The following is a 17776-nucleotide window of genomic DNA, read 5'->3' as shown; positions in this document are numbered from 1 at the left end:
ACTTGATATGATTTTTACATAGAATGATGTCCATATATTTCTAAGCCGTAATTAATTATTGATAAGATGAGAGCTTTGGTGACCTTTACCAGTAGAGCCGGGCCAATGAGTGAGCGCTTACATGAAAGATACTTGATTATGTTTAAATCATACATGGGCGTTTTGACTCACATGAGCAGTTACTCTCAGCACACGTATTCTTACGCTCTTATTTCAGTCGCTATTGAGAGCGAAAAACCAGTTTTGCACTGTGGGATAATGAATTGATTTTCCTCCAGTTGCGCTGCAGACAGCAACGACATGGATAACGCAACGAGGTAACATACATATGTAGGTAGTCGGTATGTTGATGTTTTTTTATGCCCTAGTATATTTTTGCCCCATTTGAAATGTATAACATAAATAAAATATTATAATTTCAGATACCTTTGATGGGGTAAATTGGGAGTTGACTACTTTTACTAGCAAACTAGTTAGCGAAAATTTTAAGATAAAGTTAAAATTGTGAAGTTCTCGAGAAATCATGCTTAAAAATAAGGCTTTCCTCGGCATCGGAAATCATAAAGCAATATTTGTCAATCATTTTGAACAAACAAATATAGGTATGCGCATAAATAGTATCATAAAACAATCAAGCGGTGCCCGATGTTGCTTCGCTGTTGTTTGTTAATCAACTGATTGCAATTGTTCTTTGTCCCATGGTAGCCACTTTACGCTCGCGGTTACCAATACATCCATACATTTCATTTGCCCATCTCTGGTTTAAATAGTCTTTTTATACTCTCGCAACAATGTTGCTAAGGAGAGTATTATAGTTTTGTTCACATAACGGTTGTTTGTAAGTCCTAAAAATAAAAGAGTCAGATATAGGGTTATATAAGTATACCAAAGTGATCAGGGTGACGAGTAGAGTCGAAATCCGGATGTCTGTCTGTCCGTCCGTCCGTGCAAGCTGTAACTTGAGTAAAAATTGAGATATCATGATGAAACTTGGTACACGTATTTCTTGGCTCCATAAGAAGTTCTAAGATGGGCAAAAACGGCCCACTGCCACGCCCACAAAATGGTGGAAACCGAAAACCTATAAAGTGTCATAACTAAGCCATAAATAAAGATATTGAAGTGAAATTTGGCACAAAGGATCGCATTAGGGAGGGGCATATTTGGACGTAATTTTTTTGGAAAAGTGGGCGTGGCCCCGCCCCCTACTAAGTTTATGCACATATCTCGGAAGCTACTATAGCTATGTCAACCAAACTCTACAGAGTCGTTTTCTTTAGGCATTTCCATATACAGTTCACAAATGGAAGAAATCGGATAATAACCACGCCCACCTCCCATACAAAGGTTATGTTGAAAATCACTAAAAGTGCGTTAACCGACTAACAAAAAACGTCAGAAACACTAAATTTTACGGAAGAAATTGCAGAAGGAAGCTGCACCCAGGCTTTTTTTTTAAATTGAAAATGGGCGTGGCCTCGCCCACTTATGGACCAAAAATCATATCTCAGGAACTACTAGACCGATTTCAATGAAATTCGGTATATAATATTTCCTTAACACCCTGATGACATGTACGAAATATGGGTGAAATCGGTTCACAACCGCGCCTTCTTCCAATATAACGCTATTTTGAATTCCATCTGATGCCTTCTCTGTATAATATATACATTAGGAACCAATGATGATAGCGGAATAAAACTTTGCAAAAATACGGTATTTGAAAAATATGTAAATGACGTATAATGAAATCTCGATTATCACTTTATCATGCGAGAGTATAAAATGTTCGGTGACACCCGAACTTAGCCCTTCCTTACTTGTTCTTACATATTGACAATGTTGCTTAAATGAATACTTAGAGTCTAATATTAAGCCTAGGAACTTAAAACTATCTGTACAGATTAAATTTATATTATTAACGGTAAGTGTGGGTGTATTACAATGATGTTTCTTGCAAATATGTAATAACTTAGATTTAGAGGAAGAAGTTGACGTGCCCGAAGAACCGGACCAATGGATTAAGGGGGATAAGATTTTAGAAAAGGAAGACGTAACAACGGACAAATCGGAGGCATTAGAAAATAATACTAAATCATCAGCATAGATTTGGTGACTGATATTAGGGAAGACAGATAAAATTGTACTGATTTCATCAAATGCGATAATAAAAAGTATGACTGAAAGGGGGGAACCTTGGGGTGTTCCATTATCAAGAGGTAGTATAGAGGATCGGACATTAGAAACAAGTACACTAATTTTACGTTTAGAGAGAAAAGATTTAACAAAGTTATATATACATATGTGAGCCGACTTTCCATTTTCTAAGCTGCCTTAATACCACGTGTATACCAATCCGATCAAAAGCTTTCAAAAAATCAAGTGAAAGTATCGATACATGATTTTTGTGGGATAATGCATCAGAGACAAATTGGTCAAGATGCAGAAGAGCGTCTAACGTCCCCAGCCCCTTCTTAAATGCAAACTGGTTATGGTGAATAAGATTGTGAGATTGCGCATACCAGGATAGCCTGATAGCAATGATTTTCTCCATTAGTTTTCCTAGGCAAGGCAGGAGGGATATAGGCCGATAACTATTGACCTCGCAGGGAGGCTTACCAGGTTTTAAATGGGAATGACAGCGCTGGTCTTCCAAAGCAGAGGATAGTTGCCTGTCCGAAGGATGTTATTATAAAGATTAATTAGACGGGATAGCAGGAAGGGTGGGAGGTGTTTAATGATATGGTAGGATATTTTATCAATCCCAGGGGTTTTGCCTTTAACTACAGAGAGTGCAAAGAGGAGTTCAAGAATGGATATATATCAGAATCTTAAAACCTAGCTGAAGAAGACAAGTTCGAGGGAGGTAGGTAAAGGGGGGAAAGAACGGACAGTTTGCTGGAGGAAAATTCAGGAGAAAAACTGGAATCCGAGGAAACGTTGGAAAAGTGAAGCGCAAATTCTAAGGCTATATCTTGCGGATATAGAAGATTGCCACGAGGAGAATTGAGGAAAGGAATCGGAGAAAAGGAGGTTAAACTAGACAGTCTCCTTATGTCAGCCCAGATCTTTTTTGGGTTAGAAGAGGAATTGATTTCGCTAGAGAACTTTTGAAAACAGAGAACTTTAGCAGCTTTCGCCTTACGACGAAAAATCGCATTAGATTTTTTGTATTGCATTAAGTTAGCATTTGAACGAGTGCGCTTGAATTTGTGCCAAGCAAATTGTTTTTGTTGCCTAAACGCACAAAGTTCACTATTCCACCAACGAGGTGCAGGTTTGGCTGATTTAGAGGAGGACTGAGGTATGGAATAATTGGCTGCAGAACGGATAATTTTTTGAATACGTGAAGACTCCTGATGGATATTGGATGAAGTGGGGAAAAGACGGGAATGAAATTCACAGAAATGTTCAAACTTATCTCAATCAGCCAAGTCTGTTTTAAAGCATACTCTAGTCTTAAACCGGGATGCATGATGGGAAGAGGAAATTTTAGAAAGAATGGGGAAGTGATCGCTACCATGTAGGTCATCGATCCGGAGCCATTCGGTTTTGGTTAGTAGGGATGGGGAACAAAGCGATAGGTCAATATGTGTAAAGGAAGAGTGAGTGGAAAAATGGGTGGGAGAACCGTCATTAAGAACAAAGCAGTTAGAACTAAGTATAACATCTTCAATAATTCGACCTTTCGGATTAGCTGAGGAAGACCCCCAAAGGGGGCTCCAAGCGTTAAAATCACCGGCCAGTAAGAAAGGAGTAGATCCAGACGGGAAGAGATGACAGATATCACTTAAAGTGAAAGATTCATTAGGAGGAGAATAGGTACAAGTAATGTTGAGTTTATAAGGAGAAAGAATTTCTATGGAGAGGGAGGAGATGTTTGAAGGAGTAGGGGGGAGGGTGTTATGTGGTACTTTTCTGTTGATCAGAATGGCTATTCCCTGTTTGCTGGTGGTATTGCTGGGGAGGTTATAAAAATAACCTATATATGCCTTGGGGGTATGATCCACAATATTGTTGGCAAGATGAGTTTCATTTAATAATATTGCTGAGGTTCGATGTAATTATTTAAGTATCCGTTGATATTCCACTGAAGGATGGATAACATGGATAGAAAAATAAAGAAAAAGTAATAATGTGAGGTTATGGGAATTTATTGTTCCATCAACGAGGGTGACGGAGATGAAAGGGAGGAGGAGGTTGGATAGGTGTTATGAGCAAGAGGAGAGATGGCAAAAGATGCCAGGGGAGATAAGGTGTGTGAGGAGGGCGATGAAATGTGAGAAAGTGGAGAGAAAGATGGGGAGGGGAAAGAATTCAAGGGTGGGGGGTATAGAAGAGGGGAGTTCTATGAAGTTTCTGGAAGTTCTATGTGATGCAATGGATTGTTGGTGGAGGATGAATCGTTGTTAGCTTTAGTTGTTGTTGCGTTATTATTGAGGTTAGAATTTTTTGATATTGAAGTATTATCTTTATTAGGATTTTTTGAGTTTGTATTTATATCGCTGTTAGTTTGCATTTTTGCCACGTTGGCGAAGGAGAAGGGGGATGGGGTGGAAGGAAGTTGATTTTTATACATGGTAATGGCGTCCCGCATGGTGCATTTGTGTATAATTTAAATATTTAATATTTCTTTCGATTGAATAAATTTAGGGCAAGCATTTGAGGACGAGGGGTGTTCACCTGCGCAGTTAGCGCAGTAAACTCTGGTGCAATCAGAAGGTGGAGAGTGGTTAGAAGGAAGGTTGCAAATGACACAGGAAGGAGATTTATCGCAGTGTTTAGCGGTGTGTCCTAATAGCTGATAAGTTTTTCAGCGCATAGGATTAGGGTAGTACGGACGGACATCTAGGCTTCTCCAGGCTACTTCAATTCTGTTAGGAAGTGTATATTTATTGAATGTTAATAATACGGCACCAGTAGGTACACGAACGCCTTTAACCATTTTGTTAAACTTATGGACTGCAGAGACACCTTGTTCCTTGAGATCTTCAATTATTTCATCGTCGCTAAGTTAGCAAATAAAGGGGGCATAAATTGTGCCCTTGACTGAGTTAAGGGTGCTGTGAAGAGCGACTTCAACAGCACCTGCACCGGGTAGATTCATAGTGAAAAGGAGATGGATGTAATAGGTTTACTGGCATCCCGCGACTTAATGACGAGGTATTTGGGGTCATCCTTCTTTGTTATAGGGAGTTCCGGAAATAGTTCCAACGTTGATTGTTCAGGCTTTTTTCTTTTAGTCTTCTGGGCTGAGGATAATAGGGCAAACCTATTATCCAGATTGTTGGCCCCAGGGGGCATTGTGTAAATATTACTTCTTATGTATGCAAAAATGTAGGAATGTAGCACAAGTTTACAATAAGACATAAACACAACGAGAAAATAACAGTAAAAAAGTTTTTTGTGCACAACTGTAAAGTAGCGTTATAACACAGACACCGCTAGAATGCAGATGCTCAACAACAGCACTAGCGAGAGAAAAAAAAATGCGACCGTACGATATGACAACACGGTTTCGACTGACAACCTGGATTAGGAGGTGGCAGCTCTTGGTTGCCGCACGCATGCTTCTGACTATCTACATGAACATCGGGTATACCTTGCGACTTAACCCATGCACCACGACAAGGTGACTTCCATTCACAGAGTAAGGCACTATATTATCTCCCAGCATCAGTGATGGTCACCGAAAAGAGATTATAAAATAAAATAATTTACAGGTAAATAAACTGGCATAACATTCTAAGTTCTGACCTTCGAATTTGAATCTTTTGGGCAATAATATTTTAATACTCTAGCCAACAATTGTTAAAGGCTTTTTAAGCCCAGAGTTTAGGATTTATTGTTGTTGTCGTAGGGGAAGAAAAAATTCGACCGTCGTGGGAGCGGAAAGTTTAAGAGTTTAGGGTTTAGTACGCTTTGGCTTAACGTATATTTAAGAATTCAACAAAAAACAAAACAGTAGAATATCTTTGGTAAGTTTAATATCTTTTTATTTATTATATTTTAACTTGGTTAACCATACATATAATTGTAATAAATATGTTAATAATCTTAGAAGTTTCGTTTGAAAAAATATTTCACCAAAACAATATTTTGCTGTTTATTTTTAATTCAATATGTAATAATAGTCAGCAATATGAATTTATGACAGAAATGACATAAGTTGACATTTATAAAATAATATGTATACATACTTGATTTTTGTTTATTAGCTGTATAGCAACTAATTCTTTACACTCTAAAGAAATGACTAATTTTTTGCATTAAATGCGTTCTTGTTACCAAGTAACTTAGCTTAAGTTATATTAGATAATGGTTAATATTGGTGCTAAATTAAACGATTCTAGTGAAAACTTCCGAAAAAGTGATATTTTTTTAACTGTAACTTATATTTTTTCACTTAATAATTATACACCTAGAGTTCAAAAGCAAATAAATTTTATGTATGTACATATATGTAAGTATGAGTGTGCATGCTTGTATATATATGTACATATACATTCAGTAGTATTGCTTCTTTATTATTTTTAATTAAATTTATTTAGTTTTTACTTTGCACCTCAGTGTGGATAAATTTTGGTTTTGTTCGAGTTTAATTGCTCTACGTTGTATACAGGGTGCATCTTTATAGCTGGTGCAATCAATTTTTCTGTATACTTATTTAATATAATTAATATTAGCTCAGTTTTATTCTGGTCTGTTTCAGTGAAGTTCACAATCACAATTTCTTTACTGATATTGGCAAAAAATAATTTCATATCATAATAAAAACATTTAAAGTGTGTGTGTATGTTGAAATTGCAGTATAGTAAAATAGAATGTTCATCTTTTTTAATTGGGTATCTAGGCACCTTTGCAAAAGTGATGTAAGTAAGAATTTCAAATTTTAACTAAATGCATACATACCTATAAACGCAAAAGATAATTTTTTTGAATTTCGAAAAACTTCACATGTGCCATATAAGTATGTATGTAGTTGCAAGGAAGTAATTATTGTTCTTGCGGAATTGAAGCTGATCTCCACGTAAAGATCATTTGCCTCCAGTCGTTTTGTCTTAGCTTCAAAATTTACTTAATTTCTACATTTTTTATAATTTTTAAAAATCTATGAATAACTTTTTGGCACACCAATGACCTATGTACATATATGGTATTTAAAATTATATTTGAAATAAAACTCTTTTAGATTTCAAGGATTTGCTTTTTTACTTCAAAGTTTCAAATACCATCGATGAACGCCTAAGTCAAATTAAATACTATTTTTAAGTTATTTGTTTGATTAATCAGTCACTCAAAGCTGTGCTTTCGGACATGTTAAACGTCTAGAGGAATAACAAAATCGCAAAATACAGACGCACGTAATTAATGTAAAATTGAAAAGAAGAATCTTAAAATATTAATTAACTGGCTTTAATAATGTTTTTAAAATTTTTCGCTTTTGCTCTTTTCAACATTTCTTTTAAATCAGAACTAATGTACTACGTACATATCTATATCTTCATTCTGAATTATGCTAAGAAGTGTTCATGTACTGATCGTATGATTTCAGACCCTAAAAACTTTTCTCTTTTGGTCTTCTTGTATACAAGTATTTTCCCAATTGTAAAAGTACTAAAAATTCATCTTGCTAACTAACATACGATACGATACATACGCGTATACTTCCCTTCACCACTTCATTGGGTTTACTATGTTTCAGATTTAGTTTCACATTTACTAATATACATTTATATATTTTATTTTGTACAATAGTTTATAGTTTTCAAGTCGACTTTTTGTTATGCTATACAAGTTAAAATTTGTTTTACTCCAAGTAACATTCCCTAAGTCTATCACTTGTTTTGGATTTGTTCATAAATAAAAATATTTTTATATCTTTATACTAACATTAGCTACTTAGTGGTAAAGAATTAAACCTCTAATTGAGCAAGGATATGCAATTTACATCTGTACTATGTATGTAAGTATACTGTCAACAATTCATTTAATGCTTTTTTTTTTAAGAAATGTGTAGCAATAGGCTGGCGCGTTATTGCAATGGCAACCTTTATTGCTTATAAACCCAATGCTGTGTCATGTATTTTAAAATTACAAGAAATAATAATTTGAAACATATCTAAACTTTATTTACGCTCACCTTAGTTATAATTTTTCCTTTATTCAATATATTATTTCTGTTGGCATTACCAATTTCCAGAAACCATAAATTAAACAAAAACAAGAAAAAACATTAACTTCTGTAGCACCGAAGCCATAATACCTTTCACAGGAGCATTTTTTACAAGGATATAATAAAATTTATAGTACGATTTTTATAGGGCTTTGTGGGACAGCTGTATGCTATACCGGACCGATCTACACAATTTCTTCGGAAATTGTACTGTAGGACAATAATACATACCAAATTTCATGAATATATCTTATCAAATACAAAAGTTTTGCATACAAAGACTGGATTTTGATCAATTAGTTTTTATGAAAGTTATGTATATGCTGTAGTGCAGTTTGTATGGCAGCTATATTTTATAGTGTTTCGACGTTGGCGATTCCGACAAATGAGCAGCTTCTTTGGGAGAGACGTGTGGAAAATTTCAGAGCGATATCTAAAGTACTGAGAGAGTATTTCGCGTATATACAGTCATACATACAGTTTATCATTCTGATCGTTTACATATACCATACATAAGTATATTTTATAGGTTTTATGACTTTTCTTTTTGGATGTTACAAACGTCAAATTATAATTTCAGGGTATAAATATGTAATTACACATACATATGCATATGGTAGATCGCTGTAACAGATGTATACATAGATACATTAGATAGAATTTAATTAGTTAACGAAATATCAATGAAGTATTGGACTTTATAATGCAATCTTTTTCATCGTTTATAAATTTCTTTCATTGTTAACGTACAGATGTTTACATCACAACTCTATTGCAAATTACTTATCCAATTTAGCATTTAATCCTCCCATTCATCGTCATTACCAGACGAATCGTCGTTTTCATCATCTGACGGCTGCATGACGCGTTCCCGTTCGAGCAATGCTCGTCTTAAAGCGACCGCCAGAGCATCGCTACCGGCGGGACCAGTGGCGTCATCGCTATTGCGATTAGCTGGCGTGCGATCATGTGACGGCTTCAATTCAAATCCGCCGCGAATTTCGGACATAAGATCACTATGAGAATCCCCACTGCCAGTGCTTAGTGCAGTCGTATCTACTTTCTGCAACCATTCAAATGAAAACGGTTATTTACATACATATATAAAATGACTTTAATATTTTTAAATACCTTTAATGTCTTGCCCTTACGTATGCTCTCCAGGAGCGCACTCCGAACGTCTGGTACAACTGGCAATGTTGCTGTTGGTCGCTTTGTTTCTACCGCCGGTGCATCAGTCGTATTTGTTAATGGTGATTCTGTTATTGCCGGTGGTGGTGGTGGAGGCGGTGGCGGTGGAGGAGGCGGCTGTAATTTAAAAAAACATTACCAAAATACATTTGGGGGAAATTGTTGAGAAACTTACTGCTGTGGCTGGTGCAGCCACTATGGTTTGAGGTGGTGCTGGTGGGGGTGGAGCGACGTTTATGGGTGGCGGTCTAGTGGGTGGTGCTGGTGCACGTGTCGCACCTGGCACTGTTGTGGGCACCGGAGGAGGCGGTTGTCTTGCCGGAGGCGGTGGTGGTGGTGCAGTTCTTTGGCTTACAGTTGAACCATTTTGGTGCTGATCGCGATTTAATTATTTATAAATATTATTATTTATATAAGGAACCATTTCTTGTTTTTTTTAACTTACATGCTGGTGACGGCTTGGCACAGGTGGAGGCACAGCGGGAGCAGTAGATTTTGGCGATTCAACGCGCTCCGATTTTACCGATGCTAACACATTATTACTCTGAATAAAGTCGTAGATGAATGCACGCGTATCACGATCTTTCAGCTCATTTTCAGATACACCAGCTTTGGCAAAGAAACTTGTGAGTACTTCGTCATTCTCATTGCCCGTTATATCGAAACCCTTATCTGCATCCCAACCCAGATGACTTATGTGCACAAAATTTGTCGGTGTACTTATATCAGCCTTTGTAACTTTTCTCTTCTTGTCCTTCCCGGATGATGAGCCTGAGAGACCAAAACTACTGCTGAGAAAATTCTTTGATGTTGCCACCGGGTTAGGTCCAGGAGTTAGTGTAACCGAATTAATTTTTTGAGGATGGTTTCGCAATTGCACGCTAGAGTCCGTTGTCGTTTGACTGATCGCAGGCGTTGGTCTCGTAGAGTCCCTATTAACCGGCGGGGGAATGTTTGGGGCTGCTTGTGCTTTAGCACGATTCCGTTTTTCTGCATAAAATATTGAATACAAACATTTATGACATTTTTATATTAAACTATTTTAAAATTGACGTAAAGCAGAGCTCTAACCTAATTTCTTTCGATTTCTCGTCTCAATTGTTGTGTCCACAGCTCTATAAAAGGAATCGCACTCCTCCTCAGAAACAAAATTCAAACCTACGTGCCCATCCTTGTGAAAAATGAGTACAATTTTTGTTATTAGTTTGATTATCTTCCGTAAAAACTCCAATATTAATACACAATGATATTTTTTAATGGATATATGTACATAGAAGCATATTATTGTATATTTTTTTAACTATTTTTTTTTTGATATTTTCTTCGCTGTTTCCAAGAGCAGAGTCAATATGAATCAATACAAATACATATAGTGAGTGGTGGCCTTAAAATTAGAAGCGATTGGGCTTTAAAATTTTCTTTAGTAAATTTGGAATAATTCTCATTTATTTTTTAGTATTAATACAAAATAATTGCAAAATTTAATTTGATGAAGTTCAAAATAAGATTATGAAAATTTATACTTTTTTTCAAATGTAATCCTAAAAACTATGAAATATGAATCTTTTCATATAATTTAGGAATAATATTTTGCAATTTTTAGTTAGGACAAGCATCCGGTTTACTATTCTCAATTTGGCAGTAATATTTTTTCCATATTAAAATAAAACTAGAGCATATTTGCAAGGATAAAATGCGCATTCCTAATGTTATTTAACGTCTATTAATTTAATGTGACTTACTTGGCCTTCGAAGGTGAGAAGAAAAGGTCGCGCCTTTATCATTTTCATGGCGTCGTACAACTCATGTTCCCATATCTGTTCGTTTTTTATTAAACAGTAAGCTCGTAAGAAATACGATCTTTTCGCGCTATCTTTTACAAAACACACGACACCAGTATGCTTCTTCTTCCAATGCGAATGTGCGGAACCCTCCGTTTTGTAGATCTGCACCACGGCTGTGTTTAACGTCTGCAACATAACAAAAATTATAAAATCGATTAACTCCGTAATTTCACTTTCATTTTCTGCACAATTTTCACTAAGTAGCCAATTACAAAGTCATTAAGAAGAGTAAAAAAATATTAAACATTTTAGTGTGCTTTGTTTTGACAACCTTTGTTTGTTTGATCATTAGAAACTCTGTCTATGCGAATGCCGTATATTTTAATATGGTGTCTGCCGGTCATGCGCATATCTTTCCCGATTGACTGTACTGTCGCGTCTAAACTCTGACTATGCACTTTCAATTTAATTTGCCCACTTTGGGTATTAGCGTCGTGCAGAAGTAATGGGAATGCAAAGAGTGGTAGACATAATATGGGTATGTTTTTGTGGATGATCGCTTATATACTACATACTAATATATATGAATGGTTCGAATGAACATGCGACAAAATAGTTTATTTTGCATATCAATGCATCTTAGTTGTAAAGTGACAAGGCAACATTCACTTGCAATTGACCAATAAAGATGAAAAGACTACTTTAGCGCTTACTTGTAACTTAGTGCTCGAGGTGTGGATTGCGCATGCGCGCGACAATCAGCGTTATTGGTTACTCTTATGTATTCGGATTTTAACATTGTGAGCACGTAAAAATCATATCAGCGTACAGAGAAACATTTGGCAATGTCAATGGAACTTGTGTGCAACCCAACAAAAATAAAAACACCAACATTGTAAGCATAGTGTATGGTGTTGAATAAGCTATAACCAAAGCGTATTAAGAGTGTTAAAGTTGCCCACCACCCAGTGATCAATAGATTCGTTTTAGCAAGTATGTAAAAATAAAGGATTTCTAATAAAATATAAGTAGCTCTGAAAATAAGATTTATAACTTAGCAAAAACAAATTTTAATCCGGCCGGAGACTGTTATATAGTAGTATATATGTATACTTACAGTATTTGGTCGTCCAATTGCAATTTCTTAAAAAACTTTCATAACTAAAACTATGTAAATATAATATAATAATATTAAGAGCTCCTTTGTTATAATATGTTTAATGTCATAATAGTAGTCATGTTGAAATTAAAAACCCCAAAATATAATTTCAAATTTTTAAAGTTATAATATTATATGGTGTTTTTTTACCTTAAGGGGTTAAGTCAGCTTGTGAATTTCAAAACATCGATATATTTCCTGTAATTCAAATGTACATACATATATTTGAAAGTATTATCCGGCAAATAGTTTCAGATATATGAGCGTATTTGCAAGAATTTTTAAAGTTAGTTTAATGGGTTTCCAAAATTTTAAACACCACTTTCCTGCAACACTGTTTTCAGAGTCGGTGTGGAAAATTTCTCTGAAATGGCTAAAAATTTCACACGACCTTTTAAAATACATTTGCCCAGAAATTATGAAAGAAATAAGGTTTTGACAATAATTTAAAATTTTTTGGGAAGTCATTATTTTACAAAATAAAATTTCCGATTATAAAAGTACATGTAAATCTGTAAATGCAGTTTTTGTATTTATATATTAAATAACATGCCCCTTCCAAAAAAATAACCAAAAATCCATTTTGTTTTCGCAATGAAAATGGATATAAATCGTAAAATCGAAGATTCAATATTTATAAACTTTAATGTTAACTTGAGACAGTTATATACATACAGTAGAGGCCCGCTAATCCGCATCAATTAAAACCGGCCCCTATCCGGAATATAAGGAAATCCGGATTACCAAAGACATATCAGAACTATGTATTATGAAAAAATATTTATAAATTTCTGTTTGTTTATTATAACAAATAATACACATGTTCCAATAAAACAAAAAAAAAACTTAAACCAATAAAGCATAAAAGCGAATGTAGTGAATAATAAACATGAGATCCGGATTAGAGAATACGGATAGAGGATGTCGGTCCGGATTACAACGGACATAATAGAAATTTTGAGTTTTTAACCCTGTCCGGATTACAGTGGAATCCGGATTAGGCCATGTCCGGATTAGCGGGCCTCTACTGTATGTATATTATATAGCTAGCGCATGGAAGATTATCCCACTCACTTCAAAAAGTCATATTTGTCAATTTATAGATAAATTTATTTATAAATATATTATTGGCATAACCTAGTAGATCAGTAGCGTCTCAAAATGAACGATCCTTGCACTCCTCATAACACAGTCGGCCATACATGCCATACAAGGGACAACAAGCCAAAAACATGCATATAATACTGCTTGTGCTTGTGTGCATGCAAAAGTATATACATATGTACATATGTACTTGTTATAGCCATTTATGTATTCTTATAAAATATGCAACGTGTTTGGCAGGAGCCTGTTTTGAAAAGAGCATACATGTACTTTTTTTTGTTGCTGGTCTCTAAGTTTACATATGTATGTATGTTGTATATAACTAATATTTTAAACGCCATGAAAATCGTCGACGGTCAGTGATCGGTTATCTACTTCAAGAAGTTGTATGTCTTACTAGTCCGAAGTTAATTAATCAATAATTGCAAAGTTGATGTGGATGTCGCAATAAACAAAAATTTTGTAAAAAGTCGAAAAATTCTACCAGAACGAAGTAAGATTTCTATGCGACCAAACACCGTAACCACGACAACATTCCAAAAAAAATAGTATTTTAATGTTAAAGTGAAAATTACATTTTCTGACTTCTTTAAAAATATTCATGACTTCCAATATAAGTAATCTGATATAATTAAATATTGATATCATTAATATTCGTGGCTTGGTACCCCAACCTAATTGTCCAAGCATTACTATTTGGCACAAGAAATAAACTTGCATCAACGCAAGGTTAGACAAGATTCTCAACTTAATTATATCAGTGAGCATTACAATAATGAGTTGTTTACCTGGCACTCAAAGTGCCTTTTGACCCATTGTTGTGTTGCTATTTATGCGCGCTTTGTATTTGGATGCGGTGAATGCAGTAGGCCAACCGGTCTATGTGTGGCGCCACACTTTAACCTGCATTTTGTCGAATCAATAAATTTGCTATTGTCTTTTTGCTGTTTGCAAAGCATTTTGTAACTGTGTTTTTTGACCTTGGCTGAAAATGTTATTTTCCATTGTAGGTATTGGTGAAATATCGAAATGGAAAATGTTATGTAATACTTTGTCGACAGTAAGTCTAATTAGAAAAATTAGATTGAGAGAGCTTTCAAAATATATGTTTTTTGGTTTTATTGAGTCCTCAAATAAACACTCTCAAAGCTAAAAAAGTTGGTTTTATCTTTGTTGATATGTATTAAATTTGAGTAACTTGAAATTTAGGATGTTGAAGCTTTTGTAGAACAAGAATGTGTAATATGTTTGAGAATTTTGAAACCTATGTATACAATTTCCCACAATCAAGGAGACAAATGGTTTTTGAATCCAATTAAAAGGATGTTTTGTTTGTAATATTATTAAATGTTTTTTTTTTTGGATAAACTACTTCTTGACCATCGTCAATAATTTTTCATTTGTATACTAACATTTATGTAATTTACTTCAAAATTTTGAAAAGAAAATAATACCATATTCATGATATACTTTAGTCATATTTTTCTTAACTTCATGCCAAAAATCACACTAAACAAACAAGTTGCAACTTTCTGATAAGTGTCATAATCACTTTAATTGTTTTCGTTTGTGCGTTTTATCGCAAATTTTGTTCATGCAGGTATATAGTGATAACTCGAATGTACTTGTAGGAGTAAAAATATTTTATACATAGTAAGCACTTATTTTCAAGAACAACTTGGCAAAATAATATGTACAGTATTAGCTTTGGAAAAGTGGGACAGTATCCATTAGTACAACTATTAACTAACAAATCGGATGAGCATCGCAAAAGAAACAAACAAATAAATAAATTGTACACTGTAGATTGATAACAAACCAAAGCCTATTAATGGATATATTCCTATTAGGTGTTATGAAAAATCATAAAGCTTATTTACTTGAATATATGATAATATAAATATATGAGTATAACCATATGATAGAGAAAGATTGTATGAAAATCGATAAGACCAGAAGTAGACGTGATTACACAGGTGATTTTTTAAGACCAATGTCGGCCATCAGAACTAAGCAGTTGTAATAATTAACAGAGTGAACCCCGCAGCGTAAAACATATGAGTTGAGTTATTTATTTTCCGCATTGTGCAACCTAAATACTATGACTAGGATTCAAATTTGATAACAATATAATATTTATTTTTCAATATGTCATTGTCTTTATAGATAGATAGGTGTTATTATGTGTAAAAATTTCAAACTTTAATTACTATGATAAAAACACATTTTAAATCTTAACTTACTCTCATTTCGTACTATTACCAAAATAATACTAAAAAAGTTATTTTTCTTTAGATGGGTGTTTTATTTGGATTTTGGCTGTTCGAATTTTTTGCTAAGGTCTTATGATTTCTGAGAATTCCAACAATAAATATTCATATGTTTTTTTATAGTAATGTGTAATTGAAACTTTCCTTCATATTTCCATAAAATGCTTTGAACAAAAACCATAATACTCAGTTTTAGTTGATTGTGATGGTGGAAAGTTAAATATAGCGAATTTTATAACTTATCTTATCGCATTTCTGTAATTAACCAATTGTACTTACGTTCATGCAAATATATGAGTTAAATAGTTTGTAGATATTGATATTTTCTAATCTACACATACATACGTTGAAATCTACAATAAATATGTACATAATATTATCAGTGCGGCTCAAATATTTTCAAGATAACACCAGGTATGATGATATAAGAAATAACTACCAATTTTACGAAGTTTAGGACTAACGTTAATTTTCTACCCAAAATTTATTTTACTAAATATTTAACGAAATCTAATTAGACATAACTAACATGTATTATTTAAAATATTATGATTTCTGCTAAAACAAGCAACACATATAAAGAAATCTTTGTTAAAATTAAAATTGAAGGAATTATTGATAAAAATAAATATATACTGTTATCATTGATTTCACTATTGACTAACTAAGCTATTGCTACTTATTACTCAGATTTAATAAAATTTTTCTTAAATACCACTATATTTTCAAATGTACATTGCCGATTCGCCTCAGTTTAATAAATAAATATTTGTTACTAAGGTTTTCGTTTTTTCACTATATTATATTTTGATTGTTTTTTTTTTAACTGCGGTTGATCCAATGATTCGGATGTGATATGTGCAAGTTTTGTTACATATGTAGCTACGAATATATGAAATATAACTGTGTGTACTACTCACCTGACACTTTTTGCCCAGCAAACTGAAGACAACTTCGTTCTCATCCTTGGTCAATAAGTCACTAGAAGCATTCATCTTTGGTCGCGAGCCCACCTGCCCATCTTGTTGTCTCATAGTTGCACTCATTTGTATATTTATTTATTTCCGATTTATTCAGAGTAAAAAGAGTTTCACTTATTTGTAATTGTTGTTTTATTTAAATTAATAACAAATAAAGCTTTAGGAGCTCTTTTGACTTTTGTCAAGCATAACGCTCAATGCTTAATATCAATATAATTTTAAGTACTGACCAACGTTTCACAACAATCCAAAAACTATCGATTTCGACTTCTAATGTGTAGTACTGGAATGACATGAATGTAACAAAAAAGTAATCAAACGTAAGTTACTACTAATAAGTATAACATAACCAGTCAGTCTAGTGACACACGTTTCGTCACCATCTGAAAAACAGTAATTATTAAAGTTGCTGAAGAAGCAGCTCGAATTTTTGTAGAATAAGCTCTGCTGACATCGTTTGAGTTTTTGAGTCACAACCAATTTGCCTCCACCGTGAAAATATATTAATTTCTTGTTTGATTTCTACACACATATGAAAATGCTGTTGCCTTACTTCAAATGGAATTCAGATTATTTTAATTTAAATATCGCATAATTAATTTTTGGTAATATACTGCAAATATTGGGTCTAACACAGTTAAGAGTTAATATAATAACAAATATGTACATATTGCATTGAAATCAGCTTTTATTCATGTTTTAATTATGGTTTTTCAGTGGGCGTGGACACGTCGTCTGCAATAACTTAAGCTGTTGATGGTGGAAGATTATTACAAAAGTATTTTGCCACTTATTTATAGGCCTAGATCGATTAAAATTCGTGGTTTCTTTAAGATTTATTTGTTATAAGTCGTTTGTACAGTTCTGTATTTTGAATTTCACGTATAGTACACAAATTGTTTTTTGCTTTTCACATTATGACAGGTTTGATTTCGATATTTCTCAATATGATAAATTATCTTTAAACCATCAAATTTATAGTGGTTTTTTAACAAGCAGTTCGCAATTAGATGTTGTAAACCCAAAATGCAAATGAATCGAAAAATTTTGCAAGAAACTTTTTTTTTTAGAAATTTTTCACCACCGACATTAAACGTCAAACTCTAATTGAC

At 33.9% G+C, this 17776-nt stretch overlaps 1 protein-coding gene across 6 annotated transcripts; it reads right to left on the bottom strand.

The window, feature by feature from the left end:
• Positions 1–7467: 7467 nt before the first annotated feature.
• LOC120774402 (neural Wiskott-Aldrich syndrome protein) lies at positions 7468–17745 on the bottom strand. 6 transcript variants are annotated; one of them, XM_040104025.1, is made up of 8 exons: positions 17218–17745; positions 16605–16947; positions 11110–11337; positions 10439–10538; positions 9813–10357; positions 9543–9740; positions 9308–9484; positions 8976–9239 (listed from the first exon to the last, which is right to left on the bottom strand). In XM_040104025.1, the coding sequence occupies exons 2-8, from the start codon at positions 16728–16730 to the stop codon at positions 8976–8978; spliced, it is 1638 nt and encodes a 545-aa protein (XP_039959959.1). In that variant the 5' UTR covers positions 16731–16947; positions 17218–17745. The 6 variants fall into 6 exon arrangements, with proteins under 6 accessions (XP_039959992.1, XP_039959959.1, XP_039959968.1 ...); XM_040104034.1 differs by having other exon boundaries at positions 17332–17745; XM_040104049.1 differs by having other exon boundaries at positions 17410–17745.
• Between the last annotated feature and the right edge of the window lie 31 nt (positions 17746–17776).

This window comes from Bactrocera tryoni, chromosome 1, assembly GCF_016617805.1.
Source record: "Bactrocera tryoni isolate S06 chromosome 1, CSIRO_BtryS06_freeze2, whole genome shotgun sequence".
Taxonomy (NCBI): domain Eukaryota; kingdom Metazoa; phylum Arthropoda; class Insecta; order Diptera; family Tephritidae; genus Bactrocera; species Bactrocera tryoni.
Note: the sequence above shows the minus strand (reverse complement) of the source record. Positions and strands in the feature narration are given on the sequence as shown.

What these genes read in the sequence shown, in the direction of transcription:
- LOC120774402 (XM_040104058.1), bottom strand. Translation starts at nt 16,730, where the DNA reads ATGAGTGCAACTATGAGACAACAAGATGGGCAGGTGGGCTCGCGACCA. An exon ending in TGCCAAGCCGTCACCAGCAT is followed by an intron (nt 9,741 to 9,812) that starts GTAAGTTAAAAA and finishes AATCGCGATCAG; the next exon opens with CACCAAAATGGTTCAACTGT. An exon ending in TGGCTGCACCAGCCACAGCA is followed by an intron (nt 9,485 to 9,542) that starts GTAAGTTTCTCA and finishes TTTAAATTACAG; the next exon opens with CCGCCTCCTCCACCGCCACC.